The 23,690-nt window shown below is 35.2% G+C and overlaps 2 protein-coding genes across 4 annotated transcripts; both read right to left on the bottom strand.

The window, feature by feature from the left end:
* Positions 1–3,019: 3,019 nt before the first annotated feature.
* LOC137812741 (ATP synthase subunit delta', mitochondrial) lies at positions 3,020–5,672 on the bottom strand. The gene is made up of 2 exons (XM_068614920.1): positions 5,226–5,672; positions 3,020–3,592 (listed from the first exon to the last, which is right to left on the bottom strand). The coding sequence occupies exons 1-2, from the start codon at positions 5,472–5,474 to the stop codon at positions 3,248–3,250; spliced, it is 594 nt and encodes a 197-aa protein (XP_068471021.1). The 5' UTR covers positions 5,475–5,672; the 3' UTR covers positions 3,020–3,247.
* Positions 5,673–13,004: 7,332 nt separating this feature from the next.
* Positions 13,005–23,512, bottom strand: LOC137819381 (protein ENHANCED DOWNY MILDEW 2-like). 3 transcript variants are annotated; one of them, XR_011082281.1, is made up of 19 exons: positions 23,145–23,247; positions 21,908–22,330; positions 21,730–21,826; positions 21,029–21,085; positions 20,789–20,940; positions 20,590–20,686; positions 20,137–20,235; positions 18,604–18,851; positions 18,327–18,416; positions 17,345–17,866; positions 17,089–17,236; positions 16,859–16,960; positions 16,220–16,312; positions 15,621–15,662; positions 14,229–14,339; positions 14,013–14,084; positions 13,799–13,906; positions 13,645–13,708; positions 13,005–13,541 (listed from the first exon to the last, which is right to left on the bottom strand). XR_011082281.1 is itself a non-coding variant. In XM_068623213.1 (19 exons), the coding sequence occupies exons 2-19, from the start codon at positions 22,315–22,317 to the stop codon at positions 13,119–13,121; spliced, it is 2,946 nt and encodes a 981-aa protein (XP_068479314.1). In that variant the 5' UTR covers positions 22,318–22,330; positions 23,365–23,512; the 3' UTR covers positions 13,005–13,118. The 3 variants fall into 3 exon arrangements, 2 of the variants coding, with proteins under 2 accessions (XP_068479314.1, XP_068479313.1); XM_068623213.1 differs by lacking the exon at positions 23,145–23,247 and adding an exon at positions 23,365–23,512 and having other exon boundaries at positions 13,788–13,906; XM_068623212.1 differs by having other exon boundaries at positions 13,788–13,906.
* Between the last annotated feature and the right edge of the window lie 178 nt (positions 23,513–23,690).

Here is a 23,690-nt window from a genome sequence, read left to right as displayed (position 1 = left end):
CGTTGATTATATTAATAATAACAATACTAATATAATAACAATGACATATCCAAATACTTCTAAAGTATCAACTTTTTATGTTCACCAAGTAAATGCAGTAACAAGCTTCAATATTGGAAGATGTTGTTGGAGAAAAGAATAGAAGTGAAGTTTATGGCACTACGGACTTGGCTACTAACATCTGCTATGAAGTGTCATCCCTCAATCAGCCCTCCTTACATCTTGTAGCACTGGTTATAATGACCAATTTTCTTGAGAATGAATCACTTTGTTAACAAGTCTAACAAGCAAATAAAAAGGTTGATGTAATAATTGAAAGAGTTAACTAGCACATCAAAGGACTCCACAACTGGAGGACACAATCAAGTTGATGCAACAACAATTATCTATGATGATGGAACAATAACTTGACAACAATTCAACATGTACGAGTCAGGTCTACCCCTGCTATGTTGAAGATTTTGATGATCAGTCCCTTACTTGAAGTTCACCCATAATATAAGTTTAATTATTTATTTTTTCATGTGTTAAGTGTTTTATTTATTTTAAGGTATAATTACCTTATTCGTCCTTACATTTAGGGTCAATATTCAATTTAGTACAATGGTTTTTAAAAAAATCAATTTGGTCCCTATGTTTTTTAAAATGTATCCAAATTGGTCATTTTCATTAAGTCCCAGCTTACGACATCAAGTGTTGCTTGTGTGGTTGAGAGAGGGACTTATATAGCAGAGAGAAGGGCTTATGCGGCAAAGAGATGTGAGTTTCTCTTTCTCTTTCAACCTTGCCTTCAAGCTCACAAACACACAGGTTCTCTTCGTCGTCGTCAGTCTCCGTCATCGCCATTGTCCTCACTCCCTGCCTCGCCTTCAGCCACGTCCGCTCCGCCGCCGGCAACCGGTTCCAGTTCTCCTTCCATGCTCACATACTAGTTTACTTTTGAATAGTTAAATTGTTGGAATGTGGAGGTTGCATATAGATCCAAAAATTGGCTTTGTTCACATAAAAGAAGTTGCGGAGAACTAGAAATAGCATGTTGTTAGGTATAAGGTAAATGAGCTCAAACCTATCCATGTCTTAGACATTCACGCAGATACATTATTCCATCACACCATTATGCAGTCACACGATCCTTCGTCACTTATGCAAGCTCTACATTACATCAAAAGTTAGGGGGGGAAACTTTATGGTGAGAAATTGATCCAAGCAAAACCTACTCCGTAACAAGCAGAACGGGGTAGATTAAGAAGGTGGGAGGAGGAGGAGGTGGGAGAGGCGGTGGACGAAGGCGGCGAAGTGACGGGGATGTCGAAGGGACGGTGGCCGGGCGACGGGGAGGAGATATTGGAGAGGGAGCGACGGATGGCTTGGAGGGAGGCTAGCGAGGGTGGGGAATAGTTGATGGACATTGTACAATATTGTCGTGCGCGTGGAAGGAAAAGTGGAACCGGCTGCCGACGGCGAAGCGAGCACAACTAAAGGCGAGGTAGGGAGTGAGGACGATGGGAATGACACAAATTGACGACAGCGACGAGAACCTGGGCGTTTGTGAGCTTGAAGGCAAGGTTGAAAGAGAAAGAAAAACCCACATCTCTCTGTTACATAAGCCCTTCTCTCTGCCACATAAGCAACACTTGAGCCGTAAGTTGGGTTACGGAAGGACCAATTTAGATTCATTTTAAAAAACATAGGGAGCAAATTAATTTTTTTTAAAACCACTGTACTAAATTGAATATTAATCTTAAATGTAGGTCCGAATAAGGTAATTATACCAGGATTAAATGAGAAATGGCACTTCATAACAAATGTTAACAATCAAGTCTATAGTGTTAGAAACTTTACTTTTATTTTTTCTTCCAACAATATATTTCTAACATTGAAACTTTCTTGATGCACTTATTTAATGAATATAAAAAATTAACCTTCAAAACTATATGATTGTATATAATTGTTATTATATTAGTATTGTTATTATTAATATAATCATAGAATCACTTTTAATATGATTATCATATAAATATATGGTTAAATTAATTTTAATATGATAATTAGAGTTTTAATTTTTAACTAAAAGATATGTGGTCAAAATTTTAATTTACAAGAAAATGTAATATCACATATATGCTATTCGATGATTAATTAAAACAGACGGTTCAAATAATATTTTAATTCATCAACCATGAAGTTTAATCCTTTAATTTATCTATGTAGTGCAATACTTTTACTTTCCTAATTACAAAATTATATTTTAAAATTTTCTTGTCCCTTTTGTAACATTTACTTTAATTTCCTCTTAAATAAATAATTTTTTACTAAAAAGTAATCTTAATTATTTCAGTTCAAGAATGTATAAGCATTGAAGAGTTCAGATTTAAAAACTAAAACTTTATTATTATTATTATTTTCTCCTTATTAACCATTTCTCTTAATAAATGTAAATGAGTTTCTCTGATTTGCAATAATAAGGATATTTTTCTTGTTTAATAAGACTCACAGAAAGCAAATTAAAATATCATATTATGATTCTGCAATGGAGATAGTCTACATTAATTTGAAGACACATTAAAAAAGAAAATAAAAATTAATACTTCATGTTACTTTGATTATTTTAAGAACTAGGGGTGGAAAGATTTTAATACTATTTTTTCTTTGAAGTATTATAGTATTGAAGATCTGCATTTATTTTAAAAAATAAGGAAAAATATTATTTAGTGCCTATATGTTTTCTCAATTTTGGTTTTGATTTATGTAATACTGAAAATGTAAGGGTCTTCAGGTACTCCTTTGAAGAACAGAACTGGATCAATAAACACTATCAGACTGAAAATCTCAATCTAACTCAAAATGCTTCAACTTCTCTCGTGCAGCTCTCAATTTTAATCCATAACAATCGTTATACTGGTAAATTTCATGCATGTGAAGCAGCACAATGAAGCACAGTGTTATAGACAGACATGAGTGAAGCTATTATGGAGTTGCATTAGATGACTAAGAATATAATATAGTGCCTATAATAATATAATCCAAAACAAAAAATGAAGCTTTAGTTTCTAATTTGAAGGTCTTGCCCAACATCCTTGAGCTAGAAGGAAGCTGTTGAAATATTATTTTATGAAATCACTTTGAACACAGAAATTCATGGTGAAAATGTTCTTTGGCAACTTTGATTACACCGTGACAAATCAACGCCACGCAGTTGGGGGGAAAAACAAATACAAAAGGAAATGACTCAACACTACAGTACTTATCAGGCTGAAAGAGCAGAGTTGAGAGCGCTATGAACGTCCACCCCAATCTGAGCCTCAGCTTTCTCCAAGTCAGTTGAGGCTGAGTTGAGCTTCTGGGTGAAATCTTGAAGGCCCTTCTGAACTAGATTTGCATCAATTCGATCTACCGGCACGGCCTCAACAGCTATTATGTCAGCAACAGAGTTTGCGTGGATGAATGCAAAGCCACTGCTGACAAAATATTTTGTCACATCGTTCCCTTCATGAACAGAGAGGACACCAGGTTTCAACTCAGCAATTGTTGCTACATGTCCTGGCAGAACACCCATCTCTCCAGTTGTTGCTGGTACAATCACCATGTCAACCTGTTGCACAAAATTGTGTCATTTTTCAAGGAACATCAGTTAAAGAATTTTCTCTTACTAATATGCAAAACTTGGATTGGATCAAACCAGAGAATGTGAAACATGAAAGAACAAGAAAAAAAAAGCATATAAAGAAAATGGGTCAATATTCAGCTTCTCCCATGGGTTAAAATCAACTTATCACCTCAGGTTTAGGAGAAAGTCTCCACAAAATTGATCTGCTGTATCTTCATGATGACAATGACAATAAGGATAAGAAATTGAGAATGGCATATTATCAACCTATAATCGGATCCGAAGCCAGCAAACATGCCCTTGGTGGACGAGATTGGAAAATTACAGGTAACAACAAAAAATATGTTCTCTCTGTTTATTTGATCCTTTTTCATTCCGGATTGCCAATACTATTGCAGGCACACTTTTCATGTCAACTAAATGCAATCACATATACCACAAACTAATAACACTATCTCTAGCAGCTATGTGAACCACTGAATTTAACAGCTTAAATAAATTTAATTAGAAGAGTCACACACACCAGTTTAATCAGACACCTCAAAATTTACATTTGAAAATACTGGAGTGCTTTGGAATGTAGACTACTTAGAATGCATACCTTGTATTAAAGATCGGAGGAAGTAATTTATACTATAATAAAATTATTAGACATCCGTATCTCCTTGAATTGGAAGCTTGATTATGTTCCCCGAAATCAATTATGTTCGGATTTCTCAGTATTGATTCTTGTAGCAACATTAGTGTAATAGAGATCGATTACCCAAAGTCAATCAATGGTAGGGATGACCAAATCCAATCACCAAGTTTTCCTACATTTTACCATTTCACACCTAACTCACCATGTCAAAAAGCTAAAAGTGCCAAGACACAAATCTTGTTTTCTTTAGTCATTCAACATGCATACATAGATACAGAGTCACAGATACACACACATAAGCGGAATAAACAGGAATCTGTGCAACATTTTACCATAGAGTATACAATAGCAATGGAGGAAACATTGATTTAAAAAAACGCGAGTATCCAACTAAATAAAACAAGATCCCAAAAAAAGGTAAGCCAGATAGTCACACACACATGTAACCAGTAGAGATTCAATGAAATTTCAGAAAATTATGATGATCTGAAACAACTATAAGCGCGTTTTGGGAAAGTACTTTCCCATCAATTTCAGTTGTTTCATTGAAAAATAAGTCATTTATAAATAAGATAGACACGAGACATCAACAGACATTTAGTAAAAAAACGAATTACCTAAAAAATGAATTGTTTTCATGAATCTGAAAATTTGTAATTTATGACTATTTTCAGATTTTTTTTTCCCGTCAGCTACATACCTATTTTAAAATCATCTATAACAAACTTTATAAGAAACGATTCTGATCATAATCGATTACAACAATAATCTGAAACACAACATCTAATTTTCACATTTTTCCCAAACACAACCTAAATAAACAGAATAGCTTGAAAATTTTCCATTTCCATCAAACAACGCAACGACAAATCTCATTAACCCTAGACCTACATCCCCAGATCAGCACGTACGAAACGCAGAAAGACACAATCCAAAACAGAAGCTACGAGAGATTCAAAGAATAAGAAAAACCGTGACCTCTTTTGCGGACAATTGGGAAGCGTAGGGGAGGACGAAGTTGACGGTGAGTTTGGAAGGGAGAGCCGAGGGAGTCGGCGGCCGCGCCTTCATGAACGAGAGCGGCGTCTTCGGAGGCTCCAGATTCGGGCTCACTTTCTTCCACGCCTCCGCGAAGCTTGAATTCACAACGGGCGTTGCCGGTGCGTCGGTGGAGAGGCGTCGGCGAGAGACTCCGGAGAGGAGGGAGGAGGTAGCACGGCGGAGCATGGCGATATTAGAGTCGGATCGCTCGGTCTCGCTAGGTCGGAGAGAGAGAGAAAGAGTGAAGGAGAGTGTAGAGAGAGAGAGAGAGTGAGAAGGGTGAAATTTGAAGAGAGAAATGGGTTAACCTGTGTTTGGACTTTGGAGCAAGTTTTGCGCGTCGGAGTTAAACATTGGGCTTAACACAGCCCAAATTTTACTTTCCTAAACTGTCTCTTTGCTAATTCTTTCCGCACCTTATCAATTGTGACCTGCACCTAATGTATTTTAAAAAATTTAAAATTGTCCTTCATTTTATAATTGAAAATTCGGAATTAAAAATAAATATTCTGGTTCTGAAAAAGCAATTATGGAATACACAAAGATACATTCCAGAAAAGAAATTATGAAAAAAAAAATCCAGACATTCTGAAAAAAAGATTTTCGAAACTAGAAAAGTGATTTAGAAATCCAATTCTAGAAATGTTAGCCAGAAAAGAACATTTGAAATGTATTTTTATCCACACATCCTCTTATTTAACTATTTGGATTGGGGGGTGACACTATAGTTGAGGACGGATGAGAGGGTGTCACCCCGTTTTGATTAAGGCAAAGGAGAGGGTGGGGGAGCAATGGAAGAGAAAGTTGAGTGCCTAAGGCTACCTCACAGGTTTGGAGAGAAAAGAGAGAAGAGAAGGTCACGTAATACATAATCTTTTACCATTGTTTCTATTGGGGATTCTCCTTAATTTAATGGGAGACCATGACCAATGAATATTGGTAACACTGTTGTGAGGGAGCTGAATTATTGATACCCCTCAATTAAGTCAGGAAGGGGGAGAATTGTTGGAAATCCCTCCTTAATTTAGTGGGAAATTATGACCAATGAATATTGGTAACTGATACGTTGAATATATTCAGTGATGGTCATTCCAAAAGTTTTTTGGAATTGTAACTCTCTCTTGAAAATGTAATGAGAATTAATCTCTTTCTAAAGAAACCTTCCTCTCATTCTCTGTATAAAGGGAACTTCTGAGGAAAAGAAAAACAAGCAAGTGAGAAGAGCAGTATAGAGAGAAATGAGAGAATAGATAACCACCATAATGATGAGATTAAAAGTCCTAGTGAGATACTAGAGAAACTTTGTATTTCATCCTTGTTGGGTGAGATTGAATGTTATCCTCAGAGAGTGAGATAAACAAATATTGTAATCCTACTTTTCATAGTAGACAGATTTTTTGGACTAGGTCCCATGGGTTTTACTTCTCAAATTGAGGAAGTTTTCCCACGTTAAAATTTTTTCGTGTCATTATTCTATTTGCTCCATTTTCTATTATTTGCTTATTGCTTCCACAAGTGCCCATTTTATATCTACATCAAAGGGGAGAATTAATTAATTCTGAATTTTCCCAACAGTGGTATCAGAGCCTTATGTACTAATACAAGATGAAAGGAGTCATTACTCATGAAAGACTTAAGTCTTGCAAAACAAAAACTTGGGATGAAGGTGATCAAAGATCGCTCAAAGAAGTTGATATGGCTATCACAAGAGAAGTACATTGAGAAAACTCTCAAGAGATTCAACATAGATAAGGAAAAAACATGTCAGTGTTTCACTTGCCGAACATTTCAAGTTAAGCACAATGCAATGTAGTGAAGAAGAAAAGAAAGAGATGAGTAGAGTGCCTTATTATTTTACTCTAGGAAGCCTAATGTATGTCATGATTTGCACAAGACCAGATATTGCCCATGTAGTTGGTGTTGTGAGTTGATTCTTGTCCAATCCATTGAAATGTACTGAAGTGGATATTGAGATATTTGAGGGGAACTACCAAAAGATGTTTATGTTTTGGTAATGAAGATCCTATGTTGGTAGGATACTTAGATGCATACACGACTGGAGATGTAGATTCCAGAAAATCCACATAAGGATATTTAACTACTGGGGAGCTGTACCTTGGCAATCCAAGCTACAAAGATGTTTTGCTTTATCAACAACTAAAGCAGAGTACATTGTCGCACCTGAAGCTGACAAAGAGTTAAAATATATGAAAAATATGTTCTCCATTGTGACAACCAAAGTGCAATCCACCTAGCTAAGAATCCTACATTTCATTCTCGGACAAAGAACATTGATTATCGTTATCATTAGATACTAAATGCTTTGGAGCATGAAGAGTTACAGCTAGAGAAGGTTCATACAGATGACAACTGGTCTGACATGATTGTTGGGAAAAATGGGTAATTTCCTCACTAAAACAGAACACTAACAGAGCTACCCGACAAATAATATTGAATAAATAGAGCGGAATAATAAAAGAGATAAAGAGGAAAAAACACACTAGAAAATTGTTAACGGAGTTCGGCCAATTTTGCCTAATCTCTGAGCACAGCTGAAACAACCCACTTTTATTATTATGGGAGAAGATAAATTACTTCCTTCACAGCCTCTGTAATCGCATATACTTTGCCTATGTCGTAGACAAAGCCACTGTAGACTGCAAGGTAGACTTCCAACTAACTGGCGTTTTTGCTAAAGTGAACAAATAGCCAGTTGTAGACCGTCGCTTATCCAAATCACCTGCATAATCAGAATCACAATATCCAACTATGCATTGACCAAGTGATTCATCTTGCTCAAATGCCAATCCAACATCTAAGGTATTTTGGAGGTACCGTAGAATCCATCTCACAGCTTGCCAATGACCCTTGCTCGGATCATGCATGTACCTGTTAACAACACTCACAGCCTGTGAAATATCTGGTCTCGTACACACCATTGCATACATCAAGCTTTCAACTGCATTTGCATATGGGACTTTCACCATGTATTCTCGTTCTTCATCAGCGTCGAAGATAAACGGCTACTCAATTTCAAATGAGGAGCAAGTGGGGTACTTACAGGTTTTGTATCTTCGTGTATACCAAAATGTTGTAGTACCTTCTGCAAATACTGCTTCTGTAACAGCCAAAGTTTTCCCCTCTCTCTATCCCTGTTTATCTCCATGCCGAGAATCTTCTTGGCTTCCCCCAAATCCTTCATCTCGAACTCTTTACTCAACTGAGTCTTTAACCTGTCAATCTCAACTTGGCTCTTTGCTGCAATCAACATATCATCAACATATAAGAGTAAGTAAATGTAGGAACCATCTTCAAGTCTGCGCAAATACACACAGTGATCATATTTGCTTCTCTTGTACTTCTGATCCTTCATGAACTTATCAAATCGTTTGTACCACTGTCTCGGAGATTGTTTCAGTCCGTACAACGATTTGCTAAGTTTACAAACCCAATCTTCTTTACCAGCAACCTTGTATCCTTCTGGTTGAGTCATATAGATTTCCTCCTTCAAATCACCGTGTAGGAACGCGGTCTTTACATCAAGTTGAGCTAGCTCCAAATTCAACTGTGCTACCAAGGCCAACAAAATTCGAATGGAGGAATGTTTAACAACCGGAGAAAATACCTCATTATAATCAATTCCCTCCCTTTGAGCAAAGCCTTTAGCAACCAACCTTGCCTTGTAGCGAACATCTTCTTTATTAGGAAATCCTTCTTACTTTGCAAATACCCATTTGCACCCAATTGTCTTCTTACCTTTTGGTAATTGTGCCAGCTTCCACGTCTTGTTCTTCTTCAAAGACTGCATCTCCTCTTCCATCGCACGTGCCCAATTACCACTCTCTGAACTCAGAATGGCTTCTGGGTAAGTGGATGGAATGTCATCAACAACTGGAAGTGCATAGGCAACCATATCCATGAAACGAGCAGGCTTCTGAATATCTCGTCTTTGTCTTCTAACTACAATTGGCGCTAATTGCTGTTGAGATTCTTAGGAAGGAACCTCTTCCTCATCTGACTCTTCTTCTGCCATAGGAGAGTTACTTGTGGTATTTCGTGTTGGGATCACCATTGTTTGCTCAAACTCCACCTACTTCTGGGCACACTCCACCTGTTGCGGAGTACTATCAGCTCCTTATGGATTTACCTTCTTTAACATGACTGATTCATCAAAGGTAACATCCCTGCTGATAATCTTCTTCTTTGCCTCTAGACATCACAAACGGAATCCCTTCACTCCAGGACTAAAGCCCATGAAAAGAGCCTTTTATGCCCGTGTATCCAACTTTGATTCAATCACATGATAATATGCAATAGAACCAAAACACATGCAAATAATCATAATTAGTTGTAGGTTTTCCATACCATACCTCTAACGGGGTTTTGCCATCTACAACAGATGATGGCAAACGATTGACGAGATGTTAAGCGTATTTCACAGCCTCAGCCCAAAACTCTCTGCCTAACTCAGCATTAGACAACATACAACGAACTTTCTCCACAAGTGTCTTGTTCATATGCTCTGACACCCCATTCTGTTGTAGTGTTTTTCTAATAGTGAAGTGTCGAACTATGCCACAATCTTGGCATACCTCCAGGAACAGATCACTCTTGTATTCTCCTCCATTGTCTGTTCGGAGAACCTTAATCTTCCTTCCTGTTTGGTTTTCAACTTGAGCTTTCCACTTAAGGAAAATTTCAAGCACATCATTTTTGTTATTCATAGTAAACACCCAAACTCTCCTGGAAAAATCATCCACAAAAGTGACAAAATAATGTTTACCTCCGATTGACGGAGTCTTGGCAGGTCCTCACACATCTTAATGCACATAATCCAGAATACCCTTGGTATTGTGAATTGTAGTGCCAAACTTCACTCTTCGTTGTTTTCCCAGAACACAATGCTCACAAAATTCAAGTTTGCAAGCCTTCGTACCTTTCAACAATCCCTGCTTGGTAAGAATTTGCAAGGATTTCTCTCCAGCATGTCCCAACCTCATATGCCACAACTTTGTTGCCTCAACATCCTTCTTAGAGCTAGAAGTTGTTGTCGCTACTGTCCCCACCACTGTATTACCTTGATAGTAACACAGATTGTTCTTCCTCACGCCTTTCAACATCACCAGTGCTCCTGAAGTTGCTTTAAGAATTCCATCTCGCATCGTCACAACTAGGCCTTTAGATTCTAAAGGCCCCATTGAGATAAGATTCTTCTTCAACTTTGGCACATACTGTACATCCTGCAAAATTCTGGTGGATCCATCATGATTCCACAACTTGATTGAACCTATCCCAACTGTCTTACATGGATCATCATTACCCATGTAAACAACCCCGCCATCAAGTTCTTGAAATTCAAAGAACCATTTCCGAATGGGACACATATGTACAACCAGAATCCAATATCCTCTCATCTGGATATGATGATGCTGAAAGCGAGACAATTAAAGAGATATCTGATTCCACATCACTTTTGCATTCTGCAACATTTGCATCTTGCGGAACCTTCCCTTTCTTCTGTAGTTTTGGACAGTCTTTCTTCCAATGTCCTTTCTCATGACAGAAAGCACACTCATCTTTGGCAACGGCTCGACCTTTAGACTTAGACCTCCCTCTTCTCCCCTTTATTTGGCTTTGCTGACGACCTTTTGCCACCAATGCTTCTTCTGATGTCATTGATTTAGTTTTCATCTTATCTTGCTTTCTCAATTCATGACTATATAAAGCAGAACAAACAACATCTAATGACACATTCTCCTTCCCGTGAAGGAGCGTAGTCTCCAAATGTTCAAATTCATCAGGAAGAGATGATAACAATATCAAAGCCAAATCCTCATCCTCAAACTTCACATCTAAATTCAACAAGTTTGCTACTAATTGATTAAACATAGTGATGTGTGCATTCATAGTAGTACCTTGTTGGTAGTCAAATCGGAACAACCTTTTCTTTATCAGGAGCTTGTTCTGACCACTCTTCTTCAGAAACTTGTCCTCCAATGCCTTCCACAGTTTCTGTGCAGAAGTCTCGTTTTTTACGACATACTTTTGCTCTCTGGACAGGCAGGATCAAATAGTTCCGCATGCCAAACGGTTGATGATGCTCCAGTTTTTCTCCTCTACCTCTTCTGGTTTCTCTCCTTCAATAACAATATCAAGACCCTGCTGAAAAAGAGAGTCAAAAACCTCTCCTTGCCACATGCCAAAATGTCCAGTGCCATCAAATATTTCCACCGCCAATTTCAAAGTGGGGGAGCTGAATTATTGATACCCTCAATTAAGTCAGAAAGGGGGAGAATTGTTGGGAATCCCTCCTTAATTTAGTGGGAGATTATGACCAAAGAATATTGGTAACTGATCCATTGAATATATTCAATGATGGCCATTCCAAAAGTTTTTTGGAATTTTATCTCTCTTAAAAATGTAATGAGCATTAATCTCTTTATGAAGAAGTCTTCCTCTCATTCTCTGTATAAATGGAACTTCTGAGGAAGAGAAAAACAAGAAGTGAGAAGAGCAACATAGAGAGAAATGAGAGAATAGATAACCACCATAATGGTGAGATTAGAAATCCTAGTGAGATACTAAAGAAACTTTGTATTCCGTCCTTGTTGGGTGAGATTGAGTGTTATCCTAAGAGAGTGGGAAAAACAAATATTATAATCCTACTTTCATAGTGGAGACATTTTCTGTACTAGGTCCTACTTCTCAAGTTGAGGAAGTTTTCTCACGTTAAAAATTCTCTATGTCATTATTCTATTTGTTCTATTTTCTATTATTTGTTTATTGTTTCCGCAAGTGCCCATTTTGTATCTACACCAAATGGGATAATTATTTCTGAATTTTTCCAACAGTTCCCTCGCTTTTCTTCACTTGTTTTCAATGAATTAATATTACACTGTCATGCATACACTGCCATGCACCACAATTATTCCATTCAGAGATTTCTGACTTTGCCATAGAAAATCTATTTGACCTTGAATGTGATGAATGCACTTCCTCAATAGGTTAGGTCATAAATAATGTAGGTTCACGAGTTATATAAGCATGAGAAACAAAAAGTGCATTTAAACATATAATTATATTTAAATTTTTAATTTTATTTATTTATTTATTTATTTGTTTTAATTTTATATTATTTTATTATTTTATTTATAATTAAATTTGTACATTATTTTAATTAACTAAAATGTGCACAAAATTAATAATTTTTTTTTTTATACATAAAAATAAATTTGTAATTTTACAATTTACACTATTAAAAATAATTCAAAATATATCATCCAATCACTCATATACTTCATTAATTTTTTTTAAAGATTCACTCTAAGGTACCCGATAACATAATATAACTCTTACTTCATTAAAATATTTTTACACATTCACATACCCCGATAACCTAATATAAGAGCAATTTTGTCATTTCAGGTTACTATTGGGATAAAAGTTCAAATTACTATTATGGATTAGAGCAATTCAGAATACGAGAGCTAATATAAGATACCCCGAGAACCTAATATAAGAGCAATTCAGAATATGAGTGCTAAAAAGACTCTTCATGATTTCTTTTTACATATCTGATTAGAGTGGAATGATGAAAATAATCTTTTAAAATTTTTATACTTTTGAAAAAATAAATTTATATATTTAGAATGTCATAAATTAATTTATAAACATTTTAATTATTTATTTTGAAACACCTAATTATAAGACTTCTCATTGCTAAATGAACTTTTCAAAGCAATTTAAAATTTGTTCTAGAGATAATCTTTAAAAAAAACTTTCCAAAAGCTTTGATTCTTCACTCTGTAGCTGTGTAGCCATTACAAATTTCTAGGGAGTTGATAACTCCATATCAATACACATTTCCTCAGCTTCATCAAAGGGTAACTCCATTTCCATTTCTCCTCCACAATCAGAAAACACTGTTCCTTTCACCTCTCCCAGAGCATTGCTGGTTGCAACTTCCTCATCTGCACCATCATCATTATCACATGGAATATCATCAAATATGCTCAAAACATCACCAGGTGCATGCAAGCCAGTGTAGTCCTGGTAACAGTCATGATTCTCCTCCATAAGATAATTCTTCACATGCACATCATATTTTTCATTGATGTGGCACTGTTTTTGAGCAATTTTTCTGTGCTTAGTGGTCCAATCAGGGTGACTCCAAAGGTACAAAGGTGGTGGCTTCAAGTTCCAGTCTTCCAGTTGCTTGTCACGCACATCAACAGAACCAGGTAGATAAAATGACTGGAACAATGAACAAAATGCAAAAAGATAAGCTAAGCTGTCCCTTGTTTTTGGTTAAACAAAGTTATGGTTGAATGAAATCACTGAACTTTTGCTAACTCACCTTTCCTGAAAACATTTCATCATTCTCCCAAATTAAATCATATCCACCTTTCCTTTTGTCAAGTCTAGGAACATAGTAGAGAGATGAGTTTTGTTCTGATTTACATGAAAAAACCAAGGGCATAAAATGAAACAAACACTAACCGTTTAGTCACCTTTGGTACAATTAGTATAAGAAGTTTTGGATTGAAAGTCAATGCCTTGTTAATAAATTTGTTAGCAAGACAACCCTTCACCCCAAAAGGAGGATTCAGCCCTATGATCTAGTAAAATATCAGCAGTGAAAGGAAAATATCTTAATGAAGATGTTAAACATGGAAGTATGCATGTGTCTATATAAATTATGAAGTAAAAGATTTAGATTCTTACAAGTTTAGAACCGTGTGGTAATTCTTCTGCATTGACACTCATCCAATCTCTCTTCTCAAAGTTGAAATCATTCTACATGCAGCAGGACTTCATTAGCAATAAATGGCAAATTTGCAACAGGGAAATGGAAGAAACAAACCAAAAGTATGTTGCAAACAAAAACTGAAGCAAAAACTATGCCATGCATGCCTTCATTTGAGCAACATATAGACTTACCTTAGGTTGGAATAAATCATAGTTCTTGAATGAACATGACTTCCCCATCTGTTCAAGCTTTGATTTCATTAGACAACTGAAGTCATTAGAACCACAACAGAAGTCCAAAACCTGGCAAGGATACCACATAAGTATGAATGGAGCAAGTAAGTCAACTCAACACAAAGGCTAAATCCAGTAGAAATTGTCATCAGCTATCATTCAGGAATGAAGATTAACAGAATCTCTCCTCTCTCAAATTTTATCAACTTGAGAAGTTCCATGAAAATTGAATGCTAGAAAATTTTGATTCCAATAATTTATTCTAAAGACATAGGAAGTTATGTGGCTTAGAAATATTCACCTCCCTGTTTTTTTCTTCAAATGTTTATAACAAACCCTCACAGTAGGAGACATCAAATCCTCACCAATGAAACCCCGTTAAAGACGGTGGCATGTAAAGTTTCTTCATCACAATACAAAAATGAAGAACCTAGTATTTCTGAATATCAACTAAATAGAGCATTCATATTAGGAGAAAGGGCAGTGGAAGATGCATAAATCTGCAATAAATCATCTGTACTAATCTTACTGCCACATTCCAAATAAAATTAACAAGCTAGAAAACAAAGGATTTACAAAAATTAACACACTGGAATAACTAAAAATCCTAAGCTCCCATTTGAATTGACAGAGAGTTACAGGTTGTGAACTCCAATATGAACACATTCAAAGATTATGACCTATATTTCAACTAATTAATATCAATAACAAACTAATAAAACAAAAAGAATATAAGGAATGTTAGAGCTAGTGTAATTAGTTTGAATACCAGGTTAATTAGAATATTTGGGCGGTTAAAGTAGTAGACGTGGAAAATTAACTTTGTTGAAAATAAGCTTAAATATCTTTAGTTTGAAAATGGATAATTTAGATTTTAGGAATTTATTAACTGTTTCAAATATTTAGAATGCATGTTTAGATGAAGACCTTCTTATTATTATTTAGACTTTAGGATATATTGAGTTTGTTTTTAAAATTTTGATGTTATTAGTATTTGATTTCGTTTGCTGCATTTTAGATCTATACAGAACCCAGGAATAAAATTTCATGTGCTCATATCCTCTTCTGTTAAAATTATTTTTTCTACAAAAAGAGGAAAATAACATAGCTTTAAATTGTACAGTTGTACAGCATAGCAGAGTGGACAATCTGTCTTGTACCAATAGGGAAGGGAAAAAGGAAAAACTAAGGGAGATCCTACGAAGTGATCTCTCTCTTCATTCTACCATTTCCAATTAAGAAGTAAAATCTTTATTTTTCTTTTCTCTTATTTTCTATTCTAGGTTCCAATCAAGGTATTTATGTATACCAAAATAGAAAAGCATGAAGGACAACCACTGAACCACATACCGTGTCTCCATTCTGAACATACCAATGAAGCCTATTAACAACCTGCATTGGGGAGTTCTGACATCAGCTTACTAATAATATTGAAAAGTAAAACACAGGAAAGTTGTTTGTAGCATTTTAATTCCCAAAATCATTACTTACAATTAGTTATCCCTGACACTAAATCAGCCTAGTTCAGAATTTAGGCATATAATTTAGTGACTTGTTATTTAGATACAATGAAACTCTCAAGAGTTTGAGAAAGACGAGGAATATAATTTCACAAAACTGACTTGTAAAGTGAGATTTTACATACTAGAATTTGGTCATATTTTGAATCGATGTGAGATTTCCAACATTATACAATAACTATATAATAGTATTGGCTAATCTATAACCCTTATAAATCGGTTAGTGTAAATGTTGAAAACCAATAAAAAATCCAACATAAGAGAATAAATGGGATGAAATGTGCACACACACAAGCACACATACACACTAGTATAATAATTAATAACCAATTGTCCTTCACAACTAAAGCAAAAGAGCCAAGCAAATGCTATAAATCTTCTCCTTTTCGGCAACTTACACTTCAGAACAATCTAATATAATGTATTTACCTCCTTCAGTTTGTCTATTTTAGTGAAATGGCGACCAAAGGAAGTATATCGCATGCCATGGAGAAAAGGTGCAAGATACACCTTGAGCTGCGTCTGCAAGTGAATTAATAATCAGAAAATTGACTCAATATATTTTATGTTTCCTTCAAATAACAGTCATTCAGATATAGATAAGTTTTTCCATGACAACAGAACACAAAACAATTCAGCTATAAGTGAACTCTGTATTGCATTGCCACCAAATAGCATTTGCATCAGTTGCAAATGTCACTAATATTGTTGATTTAGGGAAATGGCGAAGAGGAAAGATAAGAGAGTCCTCCATGTACTCTGAATGTGTGCATGATACAACAAATTACACCGGCAACTGAAGTGGTGAAAGACTCTTTCATGTATCATTGGTTCAACCACAGTTTGAAATGTGGTTGAGCTAGTATTAATTAAATTTATATTTTCAATGTTAAATACATTGGAAGTATAAAATAATATAAAATTGTTCTTGCATGAGAAGGCATGTTAGAGTGTAATGTAAATTTTTCAGGATCATTGGTTCATGATGAAAAATTCGATGATTAGATGAAGACACATGAATGCTTTCATTTAACATCTTTAACAAGAATGCTGGAAAGGAATTTCAACCTGCCAAATGAAAAGCTGATGCAGGACCCCTGGATCACAAATAGCTTTTGCTTCTTCAATACTACATCCTTCTTCTAACCTCTGCAAAGCTGTTTGAATAGCCTGCAAGAAACCCAGAGATCCTTTAACTAGAACAATAATTACTCATAGGCCACTTAAACTTAACATGCTCAGATTCTATTTAACAACAATACTGAATGCTACATTCAAGAGGGAAAAATAAGACAAACCTTAATTGAACTTTCTACTTTCCCTTGAGTAAGGTTCTTATGAAATTCAGTTTCGGTTAAACCTGGTGTTGTAGAGAAGGCTTGATGGTTCTTAATGAATTCTTGCTCATTAAACGTAGACATGGATTCTTTCATTAAAGACAAGATACTGCATAGACAGTGACAAATAAATGTAAGCACCTGAACTTAAAAATCAACATTTTTTCCTTAATTAATCCCAGAAAAACACAAACAAATGACAATGCACATAAAGTACCTGTTTTTCATTTCAGCATTATCAAAGTCAAGCGATGTTTGGATTTTTTTTACTAGAGGCTTCCCAAAGCCAGTTTTGTCAATTCTTCCACTGACCATTTTTTTCTGCAGAGATTTAGCTTCATCTAATCTTGAATTACACAAGTTAGCAACTTTCAAAGGTAACCTTTTTGCAGGACTTGGTAAGGAATGATTCAACACAGGCATATTTTTTACCTTCAAATATGTTCTATCCCTATCAAACTTGACTAATGCACTAGAGAAACGTATATCTTTCTTACAACTTATTTTCTCCAGATCTTTGACAACATCACCATCTTTAATGCTAACACTTTGCTCTGCAACCCAGTTTGGTACCAATGTTTCCTTAGTTGGAAGATCTTCAAAACTTTTATCCAAATTTATAGTATCTTTTCCTTTGTCAAATAATTTGTAATTGAATACCTTCCTTTGGACTTTCATATCAGGAAATAGCAGATGGTCTCTTGCAGGAGTCCAGAGTTTGCTATCTATCTCATGATTCCTAAGCAAAAATGGGTTGAAAACAAGTTTTAGGCCTCGTATGAGTACTACATTGAGAATAGTGTGACTAAATGACAGGTGAGAAATATGAACTGTAAAGGTCTGTGACAACATTGTCTAAGTGACGAGTGAAGAAAAAGAAGGGAATATGTTAAGAGTAAGCCTGAAAAGGGTGTGATGGATCTGGTTGGTGTAGGCAAGATTATAGCAAGCTGAAGAGATTTTAGGAGGGGTGGGGTATTCTGTGTGCCTGCAGATTTTCCCTGGTTATTTTCTATCTTCCTGCATTTTCTTTGTGAAATCAATCTCAATAGAAACTTACTTGTGTTAGGCTAGCAAAAGGTTGGTTTTCCTTATTTCTACTTCTAATTCGAAGTTCCTATCATATAGAATAAGGACACATCTATAATTCAAACACTTTTTTTAATATCCAATCATTTAAACACTAACTAACAACTTACATGCAATATATCAAAATTCGATGATCAAGTAAACCATCCCAAGCCCTCTGCTCAATGCCCTTATCATAATCAAATGTGAAGGAAATTTCCCTGAAGAAGCAACAGAAACAATGAGACATGTAGATGCAGGCATGAGCATGCACAAAGAAGGAATAATAGCATATAGCGTGTTTTCATTTCAACAAATAAAACATAAACACAATAATACTGTTTACATGAATACCTGTAACCATAAATAACTAGTTAAAAGAAAAAGAAGCGAACAAAACAAACCTACTTGGGTAAACATTTTCTGTGGTAAGCTTTAGGACAGCGTCTACATATTGCTAACTGCAAATGATGAACATTTTTAATTTCTCCCTTTTTGCATAAAGAACATGTATGAAGAGGACAGACAAATGCTTTGCCAAAGGCAACTTTCTTTCTCATTTCCTCTTGTTCAGTGTCAGTGCCAGGGGAGAGAAGCCTTGCTACACAGTCAGGATGGTAGTAGTGCCCACAATTTGCAGTAACACAAGGAAATACCTAAGAAGAAACAAATAATGATAGTTTTTGTGCACTTTGCAAATTTTATAAACCAAAAATCGAGTAAATTAGTTTCAGCATTTAAAACAAAATTGCACTCCAGACTACAAAAGAAGAAAATAACCTTAAATAATATGAACAAGTTCTAGTAGTGTGATGTTCAAGATGTAAGGGAAATAAGAATTAAATACGTAGGTGTTTGTAAACATAGGATACCAATGGGTAGGTCCAAATGTTATGAAAAATATTGATATTTGGCTCCATTTGATATAAATATGCAGAGGTACCAAGAAACCCAATTGCATTCCTTTCCTAATTGTTGGTTCTAAAGACTAAAGAGAGAAAGAGATACACTAAGACAACACTTGAACCAAAACAAAGCAAGAATATAACAAACACACAACACCAAAACGTAGAAAAACAACGGAACTTGGTAAAAAAGAAAGAACAAGATTAACTTGTTCAACCATTGTCATCTACATCTAGGAGAGAACCTAGCTTCACTATGAAACAACAATGCACACTAACATACAACAGGTAAACCCCTTGGTTCTTGCACCTTCTATGTCCAAGAAAAAATCCCAGCAAACGACAAGTTTCACACTCTACTTCACTATTGATTCTCTTTCTTTCTCTTCTCTCCCTCTCTTCTACAACACAGTGTGTTTACACACCTTTCTTCTCTCTGAATACAAGTATTTCAACCCCGCACTCTCCTCTATTACGGATGACCCCTATATACACTTCCCTTTAGACTTTACAGACTAAGATGGAGCAAACTCTCAGAAGACATGATAATGAGTCAAATTGTTTCCACTAGATCACGCTATCAGATGGTCTTCATTAGACTAAGTCATTTGACCAAGCCAACAGATAATCTCTCAGCCTGAACACCAGACAATTCTTAATCAGATTAAGCAGTTTCTGAGTCACTTTTAATAGTGATTATTAATTCAAGGAGCTCATCACTCCATATGAGCAAGTGGGAAACTAACCACTCAACCACAGAGGAATATGAAGAGAATATACATCTCATTGTTCCAATATTGAAAGGCCTGAAAACAAATAAAACAAATGTTCGAAACACTTTCAATATCATACTTTGTTACTCCTGCACAAAATAAAGATGAATATCTTCTGGACACTAACTAATCAGAAGAGGAAAACCTACGGAAAGGAAAACTAATGACATGCATCACTGGATGTTATTCGAATGAAATGTTACCTGAGGTAGAGAAAGACAGGATACAATGTATACAAAAGCTAAAATGCATCTGAAGTATACCTCTGCTGTAGATGATGCATCAGATGAACCCAATTTGCCACATGCAAAGCACTGGTGCTGCTTGTACATACAATTTTGACAGTAAAAGTTTGGAAAGGCCTGCAAAGTTATTATTTGGTTCTATCAAACATTAGTTGGAGTTTTATTCAAAAATTATGCTGACATTGAGTTAAGGAGTTTATTATGAAAAGGGAAGGAGACGGTAGGGAAATGAAATGTGAGGGAAAGGTAAGAAAAAGAAAGATATTCATCATCACATTGTTTGAATTTGAATATGCTAATAAACTCATTCTCATTAGTTTGGTAATTATTCCCATAGAACAATTTATTTATACTCAATTCTGTCCCAAATTGGAGAGTAATTCTGTTCCAAATAAGAATAAAATATTACTACTCTTTTCTTTCCCTTACTGTTCAAACATAGTAACAGAGGATGAGAAACACTGTAGTTACCTTAACTTGAGCACTGGTGTAGCCAAGGGATTCACAAAATGCGTCTATACCAGCTTCTTTGGTTGCATGGAAGGATCTCAAACAGCTTCCTTCACAACTGATCATTAAAACAGAAAAAACATAACATGTAAGTAAAAATTTAAAAAAGGTTTATTAATTATAAGTTAGTCTATTTTATGGTTATATGATGAAGACATACGGAAGTATTTCTCCACCATTATCACATATTGAACAAACAGTATCATATCCAATATTTTGCTCTCCATCTGGATTGAGTTTGCCATCAGATTGGACTTTCTCCTCATCCTCTGAGTCCACAATAAATTTTGGTTTCTTTGTAGGAAGAACATCCTGCTAATTAACCAACTTAACATTGAACAGGAAAGAACTTCAAAGATCAAATACAGATAAAATGAAGAAAAAAAGAGTCAAATTTTACATTGTACTCATGGAAGCCTTCATGTGAACATCCCTTTTCCATTAAATCATGCAGGTACTGTCCATTAAATAAATATTTGTGATAAATATCATGTACAAAGGAATTCAAAGATACATGGTGCAAGCTGAAGATAGACTAATGTGAATTCAAGTGAATTAGAAGATAAAGGAATTAGATGGAAAATCATTCATATTCATGTGAATTCCAGCTTACAAACAAACCTGGGATTGTACAAAATCAAAGGAGTGAACCTGGCAGCACTAGAACTAAAACAACATTTTCTTATGCCTTTTAAATAAAATGGTAATCACTTCACATAAAGGCAAATGGAAACCCAAAAATTACAGTGCTACTCAACTATAAGTCTGTCATTTTATGGGAATTTTAAATTTTTGTAGGTATCATCAAAATTGCTATGAATCTATTAGATGTTCTTAAAACTGTAGCCATCTGGTGCAGGCATTGGTACCAGCAACGACAAATAGCGTACACGTACTAATTACATTTTCAAACAATAAAACAAAATCTAAATTAAGTGGGACAAATACAAATGACTACAAATTATAGAAATATAGAGGGATACATGTCCGTTGTTTCTATCAACTGCATAGTTTATACAGACATCTAGTGCCTGCGTATGGAATAAATGTATTCCTTATAATGTATTCCAATTCTTATAAAAATAATGTAAGACTTCGTACCTTTGATTTTGTTAAATTTTTGTCCCTTTTAACCGCTTCTCTGATCAAACTCAGATGACACAGAATATCATTCTCGGATGGTATGATATCAAATGTGCTGCAAAACAGACATAGCATTAACGAAATGAACGGAATATGACAGAACAGAAATGTACAAAGGACAAAAGAAAATTCACACCTAAAGGCCTTCTTCATTTTGCCCCAAATAGATATATGAGATTCCTCTGGATTCCATCTCAGAAAATGTAAACAATATATAGTGACCAAGATTGTCCTAAGTATACTTTCAAAACACTTCCTTGGTCTTTGGAGTGTTATCCAATTTTTGTCCTTTGAAAGCACCGAAATCTCAGGCTTCTCATAGGGAAGTTCAAATCTCCATCCTATGATCTGTTTGTAAATTTTCTGCAGGCCATCATCAGTGGTGCCACGTAAAAATACTTTTTCTCCCAAGTCACATTCGATCTCACTGATGCTAAACAACAGTGTCAAACTAGAAAGTGACACAAAATCCTCCTTTGCATTTTCAAACCAATAACTATTAACAAGATCTGGGATAATTTCACCCTCTTCATCCGATGATGCCATTAGATGTCCAGAGCTATGTTAGAAAAAGTGTGTAATAGAAAACATATAAGTTTTAGTATTCCATCACTTTCCAAGGGCACAACCTAGATTGGCATACTTAAAATATAACATACAAACAGTGAACTAAGAACACACAAAACTAACACATATCGTTCAGAACAAAATATTCAATTTATAGCTTTTAACACTGTAAACACAATCCCTCTGTGTTGCTGACATGTCATTATAAAAGTGTACAATTGCATTTGACATGATTTTAGAAAACTGGAATGCAGGAAAGAAGAGAATCAGGCAAAAAGAAAAAGAAAAACTAAACTTATAACTCCACATGTATATTGTCCTGCATCATTGTGACATGTCCCAGGTAAAACCTTTTCAATGTCCCATTGCCTCAATGTCAGGTTACTTCCCACCCACGTTCATTTTTTCTTCTTTTTTTTCATCAGCAATCAAAGGGTTTTCTGTCTTAAGACAATACAGATGCACACAAACTTACTTTCTTTCAATCAATATTATCATTATTATTACCAAAAACTAATCCTGTGAGGGACTCCAGCTGAAAATCATCAAGGTGCAGTACCACTTTAGTTCTAAACCAACATCAAAATATTAAGGTAACAAAGAAATGCACAAAGGAGTACAAAAGGAAACCAGAGTCTGTTACATCCCCTTTTTTATATATATAAGCAAATGTGAAGTAACCACTACTTAGCCAAGGAATCCCCTTTTTTTTATTCCCCCAAACCTTAGACTAAAACAAAATTACTCATAATCCACAAAATCATAAAATGTAAAATCAAAATAAACTCAACCACCCAAAATACCACCTTTTACTTTCCACATTCTTCTCCTCAAGCATGGAACATGGATTTGCACAAACAACCTCTATTCTTTCTCACACAAAGAAATACTCATGGCATACTATTTCCCCACCAACTATTCCTTTCATTCATACCTTTCAAGTTCAGACAAACCACTGTGAAAAAGAAATATATATACATATACATATATATATATATATATATAGACACACACTGTGAAACTTACAGATTTTAGAGTACAGAAAAGGGTAGAAATGTTGAGTAAGAGCTCAAATTTTCTCTGCTATTTGGTCTTGATCATGAGAAAAAGAAGAAGGAATATATCAGAGAATGGTTTTCCTCTTTCCTTGAGTGAGCACAAACACTGTCCTTCTAACCTTTAAATTTTCTTTTTATTTTATTTATTTATTTACTTTCTAGTGGAATTTTCATTTTGTTTTTGTGTAAAAAAGTAGTAGCATGGTAAGTCTATGTTCCCAACACACACTGGTTTCGTGTTACATTGCAGTTTTGGAAGATCATGGTGGTCGAAAAATCAAAAATTGAATTTTA

This window comes from Phaseolus vulgaris, chromosome 10 (assembly GCF_000499845.2).
Source record: "Phaseolus vulgaris cultivar G19833 chromosome 10, P. vulgaris v2.0, whole genome shotgun sequence".
Classification (NCBI taxonomy): domain Eukaryota; kingdom Viridiplantae; phylum Streptophyta; class Magnoliopsida; order Fabales; family Fabaceae; genus Phaseolus; species Phaseolus vulgaris.
Note: the sequence above shows the minus strand (reverse complement) of the source record. Positions and strands in the feature narration are given on the sequence as shown.